The sequence below is a fragment of the Crocuta crocuta genome, unplaced genomic scaffold (genome assembly GCF_008692635.1).
Source record: "Crocuta crocuta isolate KB4526 unplaced genomic scaffold, BGI_CrCroc_1.0 scaffold147, whole genome shotgun sequence".
Taxonomy (NCBI): Eukaryota; Metazoa; Chordata; class Mammalia; order Carnivora; family Hyaenidae; genus Crocuta; species Crocuta crocuta.
In genome coordinates this window covers 5,654,750-5,675,114 of record NW_027532594.1, presented here as the reverse complement: position 1 = coordinate 5,675,114, position 20,365 = coordinate 5,654,750, and the positions used below count along the sequence as shown (strand labels likewise).

At 37.2% G+C, this 20,365-nt stretch overlaps 1 protein-coding gene across 1 annotated transcript in view; it reads left to right on the top strand.

The window, feature by feature from the left end:
• The window catches only part of AK9 (adenylate kinase 9), a 124,397-nt gene that overhangs the window by 10,561 nt on the left and 93,471 nt on the right, over positions 1 to 20,365 (top strand). Inside the window, exons 2-8 of the mRNA XM_077779966.1 lie at positions 26 to 158; positions 1,434 to 1,497; positions 3,472 to 3,524; positions 3,627 to 3,723; positions 10,718 to 10,830; positions 13,423 to 13,608; positions 18,287 to 18,415. Coding sequence (XP_077636092.1) covers positions 42 to 158; positions 1,434 to 1,497; positions 3,472 to 3,524; positions 3,627 to 3,723; positions 10,718 to 10,830; positions 13,423 to 13,608; positions 18,287 to 18,415 — 759 coding nt within the window. The 5' untranslated portion in view covers positions 26 to 41. The remainder of the gene's footprint in view (positions 1 to 25; positions 159 to 1,433; positions 1,498 to 3,471; positions 3,525 to 3,626; positions 3,724 to 10,717; positions 10,831 to 13,422; positions 13,609 to 18,286; positions 18,416 to 20,365) is intronic.

Below are 20,365 nucleotides of genomic sequence, written 5' to 3'. Positions count from 1 at the left end.
CACTAACAATCTTATTTTTTCTTAGTGTAGTATTTTACATTATGAATTCTCAAGAGAATACAGAAGAGCATCCTTTTGCAGATATATTTAATGAAGATGAAGCTGAATATAACTTTTTGCTGTCTAAACCTGTTTCCTTTGTTGTATTTGGGAAACCAGTAAGTCATCTCTTAGAACTTATTATTTAATATTTTTTATTTTTAAGATCATAATATTATGTTACCATACAAGAATTAAAACCATATAGTGTGCTAATTTTTTTGAGTGTTTGACTTTCATTGTATTACTTAAAAATTGATATAAAATTTTTTGTAAGTTCATAACTTTCTCTTCTCTTGTACACTATAATTGAAAAGGAACTCACATTGTACTTATCTTTGTTTTTGTATTATGAAGAAATTAATTCATCAAAGCATGTGCACCATGAAAATTGTTAGTAGTCTGTGATCCAGGGTATTTCAGACACAATTTACATATGAAATCTTCTGTGAAATTTGTTGTGAGGCTCTCTGGGTATTTGAAGGCAAGGCACTATGGAGTCGAACAAGGAGCCTTTCCCATTATTAGTGTCTGAAGCTACTGAGAGACGATGTGCCTCACCTTTGCTCACAGTGTATTAGCAGACCTATATATTATCTTTCCACAAAATAAGAAACCAAAAATGGCTATTATAAAATAGCTTGCCTTTCTAGGCATTTCTAGTAAGGACCTCTAGATGAGAGGTATTGCCAGCCATTGAGCTAGTTGGTAGTTACCATTAGAGAGCCTCATCTGCTTAATTAAAGAGCCTCTCCAGAAGAGCAGAGACCAAAGGCTAGATCCCATCCTTGATTTAATTTTATATAGACCCTGGGACAGGTACCCAGAAATGGTTCCAGTGACTTTCATTATGTTTCTTAACATATAATAGAGTTTTAAGAGTCAACAGTAAGAGCAGTCAGGTACAAATGTCACTTCATGGTCTTTAAAGTATGACACTTTTCAAAAATGCCTGTTAAGAAGGAATTTTTTGCTCTTGGAAGTTACTAAGAGGAAGTCTGTCAAAACATTCATAGTTACAAACTTTAGAAAGGAAATAAAGTGATGGATTTCAATAAAATCACAATGATATGTATTCAAAGTTACAAAATTTGATAATCAAAAGAGGACAGTACCTGCAATGCCATATGGTATAGCTTCCTGGTTTCAGGGCTATTTTCTTAATTTAAAAATGATTTTTAAATCATTTCATAAAATGTGGCTTATGTGACTATTATAGAGAAAAATTAAGCTATAAATATCTAGAGTCTGCTGTTCATTTTCTGTGTGTGTGTGTGTGTGGACAAAATTTGCTTGATAATATTCATGTATTGTAACCATCAGTAGAATCTTTTAAATGTAAATATCTGTTTCACTGGCAAATGGCTGTTTTAAAGAACATCTTTCTTTTTAAGGGGGTTGGGAAGACAACTTTAGCCCGTCAGATAACACAAGCATGGAAATGTATTCGTGTAGAAGGTAAATCTTCCCTTTTCCCCTCAATATTTTATTATAAAAACTTTCAAGTATGCATAAAAAATGTAAAGAATTATGCTATCTAGATTCTGTTATTAACATTTTGCCATAATTGCTTTATCACACATCACTACGAACCCAATGAATATTATCTTCATAATGGCATCAGAAATGTTTTGCCTTTCTGTTAGTCCTAGTTTTGTTATAGACTTTAGGATAGTTTATGAAAGGTCTTAGACTCCATCTACTGCCTCCAATTCTCTAATTTCCTCATTTAGACCTACTGGGGACACATGTGCTTTAAGTGTCTCCTAGGGAAGATGGGAAGAGAAGGAACGCTCAGAGCTGCTCTTGGGAGCATGTTTCAAGACTTAATATTTTCAACGATAAATTTTATTTTTTATTATTTTGTTTTGCATTCTTTGCAGTATATAAAATGAGGACTGACATCTTTATATAAAATATTTTTTTAATCAATACAACTCTATATGTCCTAATAGAAAACTAAGCAAAAGAATGAATTGGCAATTAATAAAAGTAGAAATAGGGGCACCTGGATGGCGCGTTGGTTAAGTGTATGACTCTTGTTTTTGGTTCAGGCCATGATCTCACAACTTGTGGGATCAAGCCCTCCATTGGGCTACATGCTGACAGCATGGAGCCTGCTTAGGATTCTCTCTCTCCCTACTTCCCTGCCTCTGCCCATACTCATGCTCTCTGAAAACAAACTTTTTATAAAGTAGAAATAAAAATAGACAAATATAAGAAAAAGAGTTTAACCCATTGTTATTCAAGGAAATTTTAACTAAAATAACACTGGTTCATATTTGCCTATCAAACTGACAAGGAATCTTTAAAGTTTCTAGGATCATTTTTGGCAAGAATGTTATGAAATGAGGATTCCATGTGCTTTTAGTGAAATTGCAATCTGGTACAGCACAATCCATATATTACCAGCAGCTGGGGACATAATTCCTGAGTCCTCCCCTAGGTCATGCCCCCGTAATTTCTGTCCCAGGATATCTTCCACAAGGGATGGAATATTTTTCTTAAAAAGGAGACAAATCATTGGAATTCCAGCCTCAGGCCCCCTTTTTTCTAATCAGTGTTTATGTATTTTTATATTTCTTGATGACATTCTTTCCTTTTATGTAATCAGAGTGCAAAATTAATGGGTTCTGGATATAACTCTATGGTTATAAAATTATCTGGACTATTGTAATGAGCCCTGGGTGTTGTATGTAAGTGATAAATCACTGGATTCTACTGAAACCAGTATTGCACTGTATGGTAACTAACCAGAGTTTAAATAAAAACTTAAAAAGAAAAAACATAAAATAAAGGGTTTGACATAAAAAAAAGTATCTGGACTAATAATACTAGTGTATACTTTTGAGTAACACTTTATAATTTCCAAATCACTGTCATAGATGCAATATTATTTCATCCTCATATTCTCTTGCATACGATATAGGGCATAAGCATGCAAGGCCCAGAGGTATTTAAGAAGTTCACTTCCTCAGGATCCTTTAGCTAGCCAGGGGCAGAGACAAGTTCTCTGTGGAATACATTCTGCTGCCTCATGCTTTGGTTAGGCTTAAATGACATAATGCATGTAAATGTGTTTTGTCAACTCTTAAAGTGATATACAATCTTTAATTAACAAAATTAATCTTTGTTACCAGCTATAGAAGACACAAATATGGGGCACCTGGGTGGCTCAGATGGTTAAGTGTCTGACTCTTGGTTTTGGCTGAGGTCATGATCTCAGTGTTTGTGAATTGGAGGCTGGCCTGGATAGCAGGGAGCCTACTTGGTATTCTCTCTCTCTCCCTCTCTCTCTGCTTCTCCCCCACTCACATGCATGTTCTCTCTCTGTCTCTCAAAATAAATAAACTTAAAAGTAAACATAAATGTGTTTCTTAATTTGGTAATTCTGATATCAGTTTGTGCTAACATTTTGAATTCACATTTTAGCCTTACCAATTTTGGAAGAACAGATTGCCAGTGAAACTGAATCAGGAGTTATGGTAAATCTAAGTTTCAAAGTTATTAGGACTTTTTTTTTAAAAAAAAGTTCTGTACCACAGATCTCTTATATACTAATAGATACCCTCTGTGCTTGTTCTTAGTTGCAATCAATGCTGCTCCGTGGGGAAAGCATTCCAGATGAACTTGTCATGAAGCTAATGTTGGAGAAGCTCAACTCCCTGGAAGTTTTTCACTTTGGTATGTTTATTTTTATAGATCGGTGGCTATCAAAGCAGCCTTAAAACTCATGCTTTAGCTGTGGCACACATACTCTCTGGAGTTGCTCTTTCCTTTGCCCTGACGCAGGAATCCCAGAACCTGAATTCAGTTAAGCAGTTTAGGTATTTTTATTTGCTTGTTTACTTCATTTTATTCTTCAGATTCTACATTCATAAACTAACTAAGTAACTAACTAAATAATTAAGTAGGTGTAAATGGTTCAGTCTTCTTCAAGCATTGTGCCATCCAGCAAAAGCATCAGCACTCTGCTGTGGTACTTCTCATTGGCGGTGACAGCCTCTGCTAACGGCTTTCCCATTCACTCAGAGTTTTGTTACTAAGTCCAATCTGTGGCTCGGCTCTCTGCATTAACCCACACTTACAAGGCAGGAATGGGAACTAGAACGGCACCAGCTTAGCCTCTGGCTCCAGACACCGGCAGGCTTCAGCCTGTTCATGCAGTCTACCTTCTCACTCTGGACCCAAGAAGTCTCTCTGCACGCAAACAGATGCAGAGCAGGGGTTTGGGGCCTAATTTCTCAAGACAAAGACTGCTGAAGTTCAGAACCACTAACCCAAAGAGAGCAAACCCTATGAAATTTGCAAAAGAAGGAAGAAGAATAAAGATGTGCTGGGAAGAAAATCATCCTCCTAAAATAGACTTATTGAATAAAAGAAGAAAAACTTAGAAAGCTGTGTTATATTCTTAGTAAGTTAAGAGAAGACATTGTGACTATTAAAATACAGAGATAAAAATAAAATGCAATAAAGTAAAAACCATGATTGCAGAAGCAAATCAAAAATGGAAGTAGCAAGGGGGGCCTGGGTGGCTCAGTTGGTTGAGCAGCCAACTTCGACTCAGGTCCTGATCTTGGAGTTCACAAGTTCAAGCCCTATATCAGGCTCTGTGCTGACAGCTCAGAGCCTGGAGCCTGCTTCGGATTCTGTGTTTCCGTCTCTCTCTGCCTCTCTCCTGATCACACTCTGTCTCTCTCTGTCTCAAAAATAAATTTAAAAAAAAAATGTAAGTAGCAAAAGCAAACTGGTCCCTGCAAACTATGTATCATTCATATCTATAGGTAGAGAGATTTCTCTACATATAGATGATATATGGAAAGAACAACATCTGTGCATCCATTTGTAGAGTTTATATATGGTATATGTATTCTTACACTCTATCAGTTTTTTGTTGTTGTTGTTCAGTGATAAAGCGGATGAACTTGAGAAAAACACCCAGAATGTGGGAGATTAAATGAGTAAAAAGTAAAAAGGACAATGACAGAATTCTAACACAGGTCAGTAAATGACCTCGGAAAGCATAGTGATTGAAACTGAAGCACGTATACAGATAGGTAGGCAAGTATCTTTTTTTGTTTATACTTCATCACACCTTACATCTTAAAAAATTTAGAGTAATTTACACAGCAACTAAAAGATGGTATAAATTATAAATATTGGCAAAAAAAGAAAGAAAAAAAGAAACCTACTAGCTATGCCATTTATGATAGTCTTAACCTTTTTAACTTCTTATGGAAAATGTCAAACAAAAGTAAAGAGATTGATATAAAATTCCCGCCATGTATCCATCACCCAGCTTCAATGACAACGCTCATCTAAATCTCATTTTATGTAAACTCCTACCCACATCTGTCCCCTAACCTACCTTATTTTGAAACTAATTGATATCCTATCAGTTTACCTATAAATGCTTTATTATATATCTCAGAAAGTTAAGGACTATTTTAAACCTAGATTCACATTACCATACCTACAAAATTAATAGTAAATAATCTGTGATTTCATTTTTTGCCTTGTATATTTTTTTCCTAGCTGATTTTGGGGTTTGGTTTTTTGATTTGTGTTTTGTGGTGTTTTGTTTTTAGAAGCAGGATCCAACCAAGTTTCACATATTGTAATTGATTGGTATGTCTCAAGTCCCTTTTAATGTATAAATGCCCTTTACTTCTTCCTATCATCTTGTGTTTTCTTTGTTGAAAAAGCAGAGTATATGTGTTAAAGAGTTTCCTACATTCTGAATTTTGCTGACTGCACCCCTCATAGCATTTAATGTATTCCTCTTTCCCCTAGACATGCTATACACTGGTGCTTATCCTGGGAGCTGGCAGAGGAAAAGCAGTATAAATGATTTCTTGAATCTGAGGGCCACGCTCTCAGCATATAATTGCATGCCTTTTCTCTAGGCATGCACAACTGCACTCATTTAAAGCTTATAGTGGGGGCAGGACCTAGAGCCTCTTCTGCCCAGACTCCCCTCCCCTATTGTATAGCATCCCCAGAGGAATTTCCGTGCAACCTACCACTCTACTAAATGCAGTTTAAAAGCCTCTGCTCAGCAAGAATTCATTCTGATATCTAGTCCTACCCAGCAGCCTGGTAGATAGTAGAAACAAAATTGGAAGTGAAGAGCTTTCAAAACAGGGATATTAACTGTGGCTAGGGTCTAGGTGAGGCTAGGTAATTGATGACTCTAAGATCCCTAAAGACAGATGTGCACTGCTGGGAAAACCGACCAGTAGTAGTGCCAGATTCAATCTTCATTTTTTTTCTGTACCAGAGCCTTTTATACTTGGAACTTTTATAGCTATTTAGAAGAAACGTACACAATCTATAATTATAATCCTTTCATTTACAGCCTGTCATGCTGTGTTGGTCTTGGGCCAAAATCAGTTTCCATGAACTACATCCTCACCCAAAAGAGAAAGGTAGAGCCGATGCCTGGGCATCCTAAGAAGCCCCTGTCTGCTCCCTGTTTCTAGGTTCCAGAAAAACTCATTTTCTCCAGTAAGTGATGGACAGCCCTTATCTGGGCATTCCCTGTCACAGTAGATATCTATTCCCAGACATAGTAGATGGTCTTGCAAGTCATTGGTCACCAGTGTATCCACTCATACCAGGCTGGCATGAGGTCAGGTATATATTAGGGCTGGATGGACATAACTTACCTGATGTCTCTGAATCGCTCATTACTTCAGTCTGAAAGCAGTAGCATGCCATCTTCAGTTTTGCAAAAATGGGAATTCATTCCACTGAACCAGGAAGTGAGGACAAAGTGATAGCATGGGCCAGTTTCCCCTGGGCAGTCATATGGACAGTATTGCAGCTTTTCCTTGGGGGGAGGGGTGATACAGGCTGAGCACTAGTCTGCAGAGCGTCTGTTCTTCCTATGATAGTACATACAGAGCTTTCCAGGAAGGAATCATGTGAGGTCTTTCCTCCATCTTCAGCATTAAGGGTAAGGGCTTGGTAATAGTGTCAAGGAGATATGGGACAGGGAGGGGAAGTCTTCATCTATGCTTCCAACTTCACACATGTCTCTGGGATTAGAGAGGTTGGCAGTGGGGTTGGCAGCTCTAGTCTATCTGTAAGGAAGTATCTTCAAGAGGTCTTTCCAGAACTGGGTCTAGAGAACTAAGCTATCCTACTCTCCCACATCTCTTCCATAGATATCTTCCTAGGGTCTGGATATGATGATGCTGACTACCTCTCAATGGATAAAGCCCTAAAACTCATCACTCAGAAAATTCAGGCAGCCCAAATACTGGCCTATCAAGTGAGAACCAGACCCCATGGAAACAACCCATTCTTCTGCGGCTTCCACTAGCAAAGAGACTAAGTTTTTTTTTTTTAATTATTATTTTTGAGAGGGAAAGGCAGAGCATGAACAAGAGAGGGGCAGAGAGACAGACAGACAGACAGACAGAATCTGAAGCAGGCTCCAGGCTCTGAGTTGTCAGCACAGAGCTCGATATGGGGCTCAAACTCATGAACTGCGAAATAATGACCTGAGCCAATAAAGACCTCTTAACTGACTAAGCCACTCAGGCAACCTGAAAGAGACCAAGTTTTAAACTCATCCCAGTATACAGGAATGCCTGAGGTTTAGGATACCTACAAATGGTTGCACTTGGAATGCCTGATAAACTGTCTAAGCACTGGCAGTGATTGTAGTAATACACAGTGTGCTGGAGAGCGCAGCACACAGTATCAAGTTGCCATCATCCATTTGTAATACACAGTACTGGGCAGCATTGCTAGCAGAGGGAATGAGAGGGATGGAGTATTGTATAATCCCCCTGCTGCTTAGAAGATGAAGGCATGAACTCTGGAGACTGATGGTCTCTGGAATTATCTGATCAGGAGGAGTAAGCTAGACAAGAGTTGAATTCAGCTGAGGGCCATGTAGTACCGTTCACCACAGTACTCACCCTCAACATGCGTCAGACCCAGGACTTTTAATGCCAGCCATCACATCTCAATGTCTTGACAAGTTCCAATAAGGTTGTTAATCAAGTGGAGGATAATTTAACAATAGAATCCAAACCAAACTAGGGGAAGGGGAAGCCAGGGGAACAAAAAGTAAGAACAGCAGAAGGAGGCAAGTGGAGAAAGGACTGGCCCAATTCCCAAGACAGTGCCAATGCATGCAGTGGCTACATTTTTTCAGGAGTGTGTTGGGTTCATTTAAGGAACCTTGAACAGAATGGATGCCTTAGCATACCATAAGAGAGTCTTAAATACAGAGAACAAACTGAGGGTTGATGGGGATGGGCTAGATGGGTGATGGGCATTAAGGAAGGCACCTGTGGAATGAGCACTGGGTGTTATATGTAAGGGATAAATCACTGGGTTCTACTCCTGAAGCCAAGACTACACTGTATGTTAACAAACTTGAGAATTAAAATAAAATAAAATAAAATAAAACGAAATGAAATGAAACAAAATAAAATGAATGGATGTCTTAGAATATTACCATATTTCAGTCTTTTAAAGCAAAAGCAAACAAGTCAGCCAAGTTGGAAACTAAAGATTGCAGCAAGACCAGGAGGGAATCTAGCTGAATTATATAATTCTAGCACATATATCCAAAGCTGAAGATAACAGTTCTCCCTTTCTGCCTTTTGAAGTTAAACTACTTAGGATTGCTTCTCTGGTAGCATCCAACACATAGGGTTTGAAAAAGCTTAGAGAGATGCCTAAGGAGTTAATGAGCTTTTGGATTACCGTGATAGTTGTTGGTCTGCTTTTGTTAAAATTGAAAAAAAAGGTATATAATAAGCATGTTCTTAAGTGAGGATTTTGAAGTTGGCTTATAAGACACTTTAATTCACTCATCAACAGATGCTTAATTGCTTTTTTAGTCATACTATTCTAGGTATTGCATAGCAGTTCTCAAACTTTTTAGTCTCAAGACTCCTTTATCTTTTTTTAAAAAAATTTTAATGTTTTATTTATTTCTGGGAGAGAGAGATAGCATGAGCAGGGGAGGGTCAGAGAGAAAGTGGGAGACACAAAATCCAAAACAGTCTCCAGGCTCTGAGCTAGCTGTCAGCACAGAGCCCGACGTAGGGCTCGAACCCATGAACCGTGAGATCCCAAAACAGTGAGAGGGAGACACAAAATCCAAAACAGTCTCCAGGCTCTGAGCTAGCTGTCAGCACAGAGCCCGACGTAGGGCTCGAACCCATGAACCGTGAGATCATGACCTGAGCCGAAGTCAGATGCTTAACCAACTGAGCCACCCAAGGCGCCCCTCAAGACTCCTTTATATTTATAAGAATTGTTGGAGCCCCAAAAGAGCTTTTGCTTACTTGGGTTATATATATCAATATTTATCATATTAGAAATTAAAATTAAGAAATGCTTAACATATTTGTTTAAAAATCCTAACAAAATTGTCACATGTTTGCATTAATAGCATATTTTATAAAAAATATATTAATTGTAGTCTTCAAAACAAAAAACTTAGTGGCACGTGTAGTACTGTTTTCTATTTTTGCAAATCTCTTTAATGTCCAACTTAAGAGAAGACCTAGCTGGATTCTTCTGATTCCTTCTGCTCAATCTGTTGAAGTTCATTGTTTCTGTTGAAATGTATGAGGAAAATCCAGTTCTACACAGATATGTAGTTAGAAAAGGAAAGAGTATTCCACTGAGTTGTGCAGATCTTCCAAATGTTGATACTTTTCATTATGCAATATCAAAAAATTAACACTTTTGTTAATTTCACCACCAATTTCGTCAAGGAAAGTTTTAAAAATCAGGACGTTGTCAAGCTTATGGCAATAGATACATGTTTTCTAAAATTTGAGTTTTTGCTTGAATTTTATAATTGGTAAGAAATACTGTCAGTTGAAGTGACTAGCTCACTCCATTCACTTTTTATAAAATGTCTGCCAGACATCTAAAGCTGAATAACCATAATTTGTCCATCAGTTCTTTCAAGAAAAAAAAAAATGCCCTATTATAAAAGGAGAACAATTGAAGTCCTTTAACTCTGAGGAAATTGAGACTTTATTAACAGGAGAAAATTTTCTCAAGCATGAGAGTAACATAATTAAAGAAATATATTAAGGAAATTAATGTGATGATGGCAAACAGGGTGAATTTCCATGAGAAGATTTAGGTTTCTGGGTAAGAATGCAAGCCAATAAGTGTGCTAAGCCAAAATTATATTGATGATTATCTGTTCTATTTTTTAAACTGTATGAGGAGGTTCATTGGTGTTTTATTACTCCCCATAACTTATACAAACATTATGTACATACATATTCTATTATAAGATACTCACTTTAGAAAGAAAATAATATACTACACAACCCCTTATACTATATTTTTACTATTCATCACAGGGCTTTCCTAACTGTTCAAAGAATTACTAACATGGAATTTCCTTCCCTCGGCTCCTCATGTGTTTAAAATAAATTGATTTGGAATTTTTTAAGAGATTTCCTCCCAGCTCAGTGATTTTACTTATTATCAGAAAAATATTATTCATAGTTATACTTCATGTGGCGATAAACTTAACTATTAATTAAAAATATTTAACAGATGATTTTAAGATCTACATTAATATTCATCAATAGGCAAATGAGATTTACAAAGTGATAACAAATCCATGCTCTCATATATTGGTGACATTATAAAACTTTAAAAATTATATTTTATTTGACAGGTTATATTATGACTGAACTACCATCACTTTCACAGGAGGCCATGACTACTTTGCAGCAAATAGAATTAATTAAAAATTTAAATTTGAAACCTGATATAATAATCAATATTAAGGTAAGTTGTTTTTCTACTATAGTTGACCATATTTTTGACAGTGGTGGAATTCAAGGAATATCTTCAAAAATACAAAGTAGTTAAGGAAATAGTTTTTTTAAGTGTTCAATGTCTTAAATGGTTGTTTGCTTTTGAGGAGAGAAAGAGAGAGAACGAGCAAGGAAGGGCATAGAGAAAGGGGGACAGGAGAACTAAGCAGGCTCGGCGTTGTCAGCACAGAGCCCAATGTGAGGCTAGATCTCAGAACCATGAGATCCTGACCTGAGCTGAAGTCAGATGCTTACCGACTGAGCCACCCACATGCTCCAAGGAAATACCAATTTATATACCAATCATAAGGACTGAGTTATTCTTTCTCATACCTCCATGCTTTTACACCTGCAGCTCTATCCAGAGGAAATCTCTCCTGGCCTCTTCAGTAGGCTTAATCATAACCATCCTTTGAGAGTCAGTTCAGGCATCACCTGTTTCCCTGATGACCACCCCTTCCACACTAACACACACATTAACTAACTCATTCTGTCTCAATCTCTCTCTCTCACTCTCAGTTTCTCCTTCTCTCTCTCACTCTTACTTTCTCCTCTCTCTCCCTCAAATACCTGTCCCTCTTTCTCCCTCCAGTTCCTCTCCCTCTCTCTTCCTCCATGTCCCCTATACATTACTTACTACAGGAAAGTTAATACTTCTCTGATGACCACTCATGTTCTCTTTTTTATTATAAACTCTTTTTATATTGTAATTGTCCATTTTCTTCTGGACTCTGCCTTACTTGAAAACAAGAACTATGCCTTACTCATATAAATATCAACTAGCACAAGATCAAGTGCCTAGTAGACACCTGATAATTTTGCCAATTAAATACAATGAAATAAGGAGCTAATGATTTGGTCATATGAATGTTAAAGAACATCATTCAGCCCTGATTAAGAGTCAAGGCTAAGTCCTATCCCCCATCTCTCCTTTATCAACAGAATTTGGCAAATCACATTTAGGAGACTCGATTTCTTCTTTACAAAAATAGTAACTGCTTCATGAGGGAATGGTAAGACTTCAGCAAGGCCAGGTCTGCTTGTTTATATGAAAATTGATTATAAGATTTTATATTCATTACTGCCTGGTTCCCCAAAGAATTTGACAGCTCAAAATAAATGGGATGATTGTCAGCTCGAGCCCGGGGTGTGTTAGGGTTAGCTGTGAGAGAGAAGACGTGTTGCAGTGCTGAGCATGGTGTAATCTGCAGCCTGCCACAAGTCACGGTTGGAGACCGATTAAAATTCCTGCATGGGCCTTGAAAGTGTCACACATGTGTATGTGTATATAAGGAAGATGATAAAAATCTCTTACAACTAAAACCAAATATAAAGTCTAAGCTATGGAAAACATAGATTGTATAGAACAAGAGCATAAAGATGTACAGGCCATTAGCCTCCAAATCTTTGCTAAATTTGGAGCACAAATTTGGTTCCGAGTTTGATGAGCCAAAGTAGAAAGAGGAAATGTGATTATTTAAATAAAATTCATATTGTCCATGAAAAGACAAATCATTGCTCAGGAAGAGACAAAATGAGAGAAATTAGTACTAACATTTTAAATAAGAGAAATATCTTACATGGGTCTTAATATAGAAGACCGTTAATAAAGAGAATGAAGCCCTTAACCTCATTTATATTTTCAGTGTGATGGTGGGTATACAAGGAGTTTCTATGCTACAACTAGAGTATAATCAGAGGCTTAATGTGAGACAGAACTCACTACAACACACATTTCTCTGATGGTTTGGCCTTATTTGGGGATAAATCTTGGAATTTCTAGAGCAGAAGTTCTTAACCTGGGATCTCTGAATCCTTTAGCATCTATGAAATAATAATATTAAATTATATTAATAATACATAAACTATAATAATCTGAAATTATTTTATTGTGTATGTCTGCTTTTCTGAAGCAAAAGCCAGTGGCTTTCCTCATATTCTAAAGGGATGTGTATTACCAAAAAAAAACCCAAAAAAGCAAAAAACAATGGCGAAGGGCCACTGATCTACTATAGATAGCAATGGTTCACAGAGTACGGTGCCAGAGCCAACTGCACCAGCAGCACTCGCAAGTTTGTTAGAAATACGTATCTCAGAGGAACGCTACGGGGAGGCATTCAGCTCTCTGTGTTGAAAAACCCTCCGCATGAGTCTAATACCTGCTGATGTTTGAAGACCACTGCTCTGAGGCATGTCCTTCAGACTCACCCTCATGTTAGTCAGTTTCTGCAAGTGAAAATAGGAGACAGCCGAAGGCAGTAGTCTCTGTCATGGACCCACAGTGTGGGTGCTGTGGGTTGTGAGTATGGAAGGGCAGATACACGTTATAAAATTGATTGGAGTGGATTGAAATCTTTCTTGTGAAAATTAGGAAGCCTATAAAAATCTTGCCTCAATAAATACCCATCCTATCTCCACACAGAGATGGCCTGAAGAAATCAGAAAATGAATGAGGAAGGTTCTAAAGTTTCTTGTTTCCTTTGTTTCTCAAAGTGTGCTGCACGCACTATCAGCTTCAGAATCATGGAAGATGTTTGTTAACATTACTAATGTTGTTCCTTAGTGCCCCGACTATGATTTATGCCAAAGAGTTTCTGGGCAAAGGCAGCACAGTACTACAGGGTACATATACAGAAGAGATCAGTGGGATCCTGAAGTCATCGAGAATCGTAGGAAAAAGAGGAAAGAAGCCCAAAAAGAAGGAAGAGAAGAGGAAGCAGAAGAGGAAGAAGAGCAAGAAGAAGAAGAGGTAATATCCCAATACCATATATTACACTTTTAAATTTGCTAGAATTAAACTAAATAATAGCATGGATAAAGGAAATAGCAGGCACTAGAGAAAATTACATTTTCTTTAAATTTTCATTTAGTCTGGAGGAAATAGAAAAAATATTTCATGTTTTCAGTAACTATTAGATCATAAGCTAGAGGCCATCAAGTTCAACCCTCTTGTCAGTATGGAAGTCCTTCCACATCCTGACAGCTAATCAGCTTCATGTCATAGGAACAGAGACTTATTGGTCACCTGCTGTGTGTCAAGCACTACGCAAGCTAGAATGAGGAGTCAGAGCAATAAAAAACAAAGGGTGATATGGGGAGCAAGTAGCCCAGGCATAATCCACTTTATGAAGTTAACATAGTCCCACTTCCGATATTGACAAAGAGAGCACATGAAAAAAATCTAAAGCCCAATTCACATGTATATGTTGTTATAACAATCCTAAAATTGGCATAATGCAATGAGGCATCAAAAGAATTTTCTGCCATGACTTAATGAGGAAAATTTGATGTGAAGAAATCTGTTAATACCTTATAGGCTGGATTTGGCCCACGGGGGCATGTGGGCCATACTTTGCCAATCCCTGCTTTATTGAAACATACCTATGATCTCTATGATAATTTATAATTTTTAAAGAACTTTATATATTTTTTGTAATTGCTGCAATTTATAATTTATTATAAATGTATTATAAATAAACACCATTTCTATTAGGGCAAAGTCAGATGTTAACTTATAGATGGATACATAGCAAACCATTTGTCCAATAAAAAAGATAACCCCCAAGATTACAATTTTATTGCCCGATAAGCCATTAAGCAGACTGTACCCAACTTTGCAATCTTATCTCAGTGATAATATTTCAGCTTTGTTATCCTGTTAGCTTCCTGACTAATGCATTAAATGAATCTTTGACATTGTTCTTTAGTAGTAGATCTTAAAAGTTCTCATCACAAGAAAAAAGTTGTAACTGTCTATGGTGATGAATGTTAACCAGACTTACTGTGGTGGTCACTTCCCAATATATACAAATACTGAATCATTATGTTGTACACCTGAAACTAATCTAATATGTCAATTATATCTCAATTTTTATTTTTTAAAATTTAATGTTTATTTATTTTTGAGAGAGAGAAACAGAGCACAAACTGGGGAGGAGCTGAGAGAGGGAGAGGGAGAAACAGAATCCGAAACAGGCTCCAGGCTCTGAGCCGTCAGCACAGAGCCCAACGTGGGACTCAAACTCACAAACTGCAAGATCATGACCTGAGCCAAAGTTGGATGCTCAACCGACTGAGCCACGCAGGCGCCCCATATCTCAATTTTTTTTTTTTAAATGTTTTATTTATTTCTAGGAGAGAGAGAGAGACAGCGTGAACAGGGGAGGGTCAGCGAGAGAGGGAGTCACAGACTGAAACGGGCTCCAGGCTCCGAGCTGGCAGTCAGCACAGAGCCCGACGCGGGGCTCGAACCCACGAACCGCGAGATCATGACCCAAGCGAAAGTCGGACGCTTAACCGACTAAGCCACCCAGGCGCCCCCCATATCTCAATTTTTAAAACCATTTAAAAAGCTAAAATAATCTTCCCTGTGCAAATAAGGCACAAGAAAATATCCAGCATCTATTCTATATTTTCTTTTTAAAATGGAAAACCTCATGGCAAATGGGAATAAAACTGTGTCATTTTAGCATGAATAAAGCATATCATCTTATATCAAAGATAGTGAGATAGAGAAATCACAGCTCACTTAGTTACAGGGGCCACGGTTTGTCAATTTGTGATGTCAGTCAGGAACATAATCAGGAAGAGTGAGGACTGGGGTAGGCTAGGACTACACTGTCCAATATAGTAGCCACTAGTCCTATGTGGCTATTTAACTTTAAATTAATTAAAATTATATAAAATTTAAAATTTACTTCCTCAGTAACACTAGCCACATTTCAAGTGCTCATAACCAAATATGTCCGTCTTCTGAATTGGAGAGCACAAATACATGGCATTTCTATTATTGCAGTGAATTTCACTGGCCACTTAGAGGGTCCGTGCCCTTCTTCAGAGGACAGTTGCCTTTCAGCTCCAGCCCAGACAACTGTTGTCATGTGGAAATGTGAACCTATTTTTACCAGGTGGTGTGGTTTCTCCAGAGAAGCCAAAAATCAGCATTTTAATATAAATGTAGTTGGTAACTAATCCAAAATTTCAAAATTACAGTGTAGGCCAATGCTGTGGGATATAATCAAATTAATGTCTTCAGACTGAATTCAATCCCAGGGGCCTGGTTTGCTGCTATGTCTGCCTGGAAGCACGGGCATGTTCAGAAGTCAAACATGCAAACATGCCGCCCCATTGGGTTGATGGCCAATAGTTGCATGAAAGAGTCCATCCTTATATACACATAAATATAAACAATGTCCCTTAACTACAGTAATAGCTTTGTATATGTTCTCTTTGCTTCCACTTTCCTTGACTCTCCCCATACCATTGCATTCCTTGCAAAAGCCAGAGCCTTGTTTTAAAAATATGACCCTTGGGGCACCTGGGTGGCTCAGTTGGTTGAATGCCTAACTTCAGCTCAGGTCATGATCTCATAGTTTGTGAGTTCAAGCCCCACATTGGGCTCTGTGCCAACAGCTCAGACCCTGGAGCCTGCTTCAGATTCTGTGTCTCCCTCTCTCTCTGCTCCTCCCCCACTCACACTCTGTCTTTCTCTCAAAAATAAACATAAAAAAAATTAAAAATATGACCCTTAGTGACTTTCTATTACCTGTAGATGAAAATTCATACACCCTCATGTGGCTTACAAGGCCATGGACCTGGCCTCCCTGATCGCATCCCTGGCTGTCTCTCCCTGCCTGCTCATCGTATTCCAGCTATTCCCTTGGCCTTCCAGCTAGTCTTCATCTATTCCGGACTCAACCTCACCTCCAGCTTTTGCACTTACTGTTTGCTCTTCCTTCTGCCTACCACACTCTCTGCCAGCTCTTCGTGTGCCTGCACCTTCTCCTTGCCCAGGCCCACTTCAGGGACCATCCATCAAGTGACTTTATAACCCAGCACTGTGATAGAAATATACTCCCACCGTATGTAACTTTAAATGTGCTAGTGGACACTTTTTTTAAAAAACAATAAAAAAACAGGTGAAAATAATTTTAATAATATATTTTATTTAATCCAATATATCCAAAATATTATGTCACCATATAATCAACATAAAGATTCTGAGAGATACATCTCTTTTTCATGCTAAGTTTTTGAAATTTGGTACATTCCAATTCACACTTGCCACATTTCAAGTGTTCAGTAGGTCCCTGTGGCTATATCATGTTGGACAGCACAGGCCTAACCCTTTCCTCTGCTTGATCTTCCTTATAGCACTTACCGCCTTCTGAAATTATGTTATTTGCTTACTTGTTTATTATCTGTCCACTGAATATAGCTCTATGCAGCAAGTACTATATCCCCGGTGCTTGTAACAGTACTTGGCATACAGTAGGTGCCTAATAAGAAGCTCTGTACTGACTGGTTATACAAGTGTGCCCATCAAGCCCTCTGCTAGAGAGAAAGGAAAGATAGCATCTTTTGAAAAAGACAGTGTCTATTTTAAGCCATTTTGAAATGTGTAATCTTTGGTCCAGTAATTCTACTTTTAGGAACTACTCTAAGGAAGAATATTAACAATATGAAGATTTATCTACAAAGCTATTTGGCGAAATGTTATACTTATGAAAAATTTGAAATATTCTTGTTCAATGATAGAATAATGATTAAATAATCATGTATTTAGGGATGTTAAATTTGACCATTAAAATAGTGTGTAAAACATTTCAAAAAGGTTATAAAGTGACTTCTTTAATAGATGATTCAAATGGTATAAAATGTATGTGCATTCATAAAAACTAGAATTAGAAATTAGATAATGAATTATAATATTAATAATAGGATGAATATGAACTTTAACACCAACCAGTCCTTGGGCTCAGAACTTTTACATGTACGATTCCCTCTGCCTTCAAATTTCACTTCTTCAGAGAACCCTTTGGTGAACACCTGATGTAAAATAGCACTTTTACCCATCACTCTCCATCTCTCTCCTCCACTCTGTGATTTTTTTTCCCTAGTACTTATCCCCACCCAACATGTTATATATTTACTTGTCTACTTGTTTATGTTATGTCTTCTCCAGCTGGAATGTGTGCTCCATGAGACCCAGGGGCTTAGTTGATTTTGTTCACTATCTTATCTCAAGCTCCTAGAACAGTGCCTGGCACTCATCAATGAGTGAATTGATGAATGAATGAATGAATGAATGAATGAATGAACCAACCAACCAACTGGAAGCTCAGTAAATCTAATTTCTTGATTCTCTCTCTAAAAATCAGATATTCTTCCCCTACTCTTCCCTGCTTCTTGAGGAGCAAATAAATAAATAAATAAATAAGTATCCAAGTTAATTTAAAGTTTTATTCCATCTGGTAAAGGCCCCTTAACATATTCAATGTCTCTTAAATATAAATGCTCAATCTCTCTTCTACCTGCTTCTCTCACCCCAAAATGGCATGTAGGCATAAGGAGGGAGGGATGGCATGGCTTGTAAATTAAGTAATCATTAACACAAAGATGTTAAAAATCTGTTCTTTTTCATTTAGGCATTTATTGCAGAAATGCAGATGGTGGCTGAAATTCTTCAGCATGTAGTTCAGAGACCTGAGGATTATTTGGAAAATATTGAGAACATTGTTAAACTTTATAAGGAAATAATTCTTCATTCTTTAGAAGTAAGAACAAGATATATTGATGAAAATGGGAAGATTGATATTTGTGTTCTATCACTGAATGAATAGCTTTCATATTTTTTCATCCCCGTCTATTATCTATCTTATTCTCTACCACTTACATTTGGTAGAATGCTATTAGAACTAGGCTTCCATTCCAAAGGCTATTTCACAGGACAGTATTATTTTACTCTTAAAAAGCAGCAGTATTGTTGAAAAGTGATATATGAACTGCATTTTTCAAAAGTCACTACAGGAATTCATTTATGGTCAGAGGTTGGAAAACCAATGTTAAGAAACTATTTTGTAAAAACATTTTCAATCTATAATTTATGACTTTTTAAAAATATATATACACTTGTGGGGATGAGCACTGAGTGTTCTGTGGAAACTAATTTGACAATAAACTATTAAAAAAATAAAAAAAAATAAAAATGAAAAAAATATATATATATACACTATTCTAAAAGAAACTGTTCATTTATTTAAATTGCAACCTAAAAAATTATCCCCACATTGGTTTCTATGGCTATCCTATTCAAAGTTGATTATATATAAACATGATTAAGGTCACTAAATATTAGAATAGGATGGTTTTAATTAAAATGATTAGTATTTAAAAAAATATGATCAGTGAGGTTACAGGTATGTGAAAAGTATATTTGATGATGGTCAAAAGTCCAGGGCAGACTCTGCCAAATTTGTGTTGGAGATTTATTCAACAAACATGTATCAAACTTGGGTTTTTGACCACACACCATGATGAGGAATAGGATACAAGGACAAATATAAAAAACAGGACTCAAGTTGCCTCTTCCCATCTGATAGAGAAACTAAAAGAATTTATTTCATGCTTTTTTATAAAGCTAATATATGTCTAAAGACAAATGAGTGGATTGTTTTCATTTTCATTGTCCACCCCCAAAAGAGGAATGAAATTTTATTGTTTCTTATGTATGACTTATTCCTCCCTATCTCCTTTTTTATCCTTGGCATTTAAATTTTGGTTCTTTAGAGTAATCTGCATGTCTGTCTATAATGTTCTTTCTTCCTTCAACAGAAATATCCTATAGATTCCTTAAATGGCTGGCATTGGGTGTGAAGTAAAGCATAATTAAAGTCAGATTCAGAAAATTAGAAAACTACATTCATGGTCATGAGATAGTCTTTTTTTAAAAATTTTTTTAAATGTCTATTTTTGAGAAAGAGAGAGAAAGAAAGAATATGAGTGGGGGAGGAGCAGAGAGACAGGGAGACACAGAATCCAAAGCAGGCTCCAGGTTCCGAGTTGCCAGCACGGAGCCCAATGTAGGGCTCAAACTCATGAACCATGAGATCATGACCCGAGCCAAAGCCAGATACTCAACTGACTGAGCCACCCAGGTGCCCTATATGAGATAATCTTTTTAAGGGTAAGGACCAGGTCTTCCATCTTCCAGAAGAGCATTATGTACTTCCTTGTTCCGAACATGGATGGCTGTTTATGTTTAAATAAATAATACTGGCATAATGTGATATCTAAAAGAAAAAGAAGGGCTTAGAATCCAATCTCCCATAATATTGTGAAAAACAAAATACGTGGACAGTTAAGGAGATGATTTGTTCAGATTATTGCATTAAGGAAAGTATTCATTAATGAGGACATTCTCAAGGAAAAGGAAGGGAGACCTGGGGTTTTATGGAGGCTTGTAAACTGGGACACCTGGGTGGCTCAGTTGGTTATGCATCCGACTTTGGCTCAGGTTATGCATGATCTCACGGTTCATGAGTTTGAGCCCCATGTTGGGCTTTTGTGCTGACGGCTCAGAGCCTCAAACCTGCTTCAGAGTCTGCCTCCCTCTCTCTCTCTGCCCCTCCCCACTTATGTCTGTCTCTTTTTCTCAAAAATAAATAAACAATATAAATTAAAAAAAAAAAAACAAAGGAGATACCCTTGAGTCTTAGAAATGATGG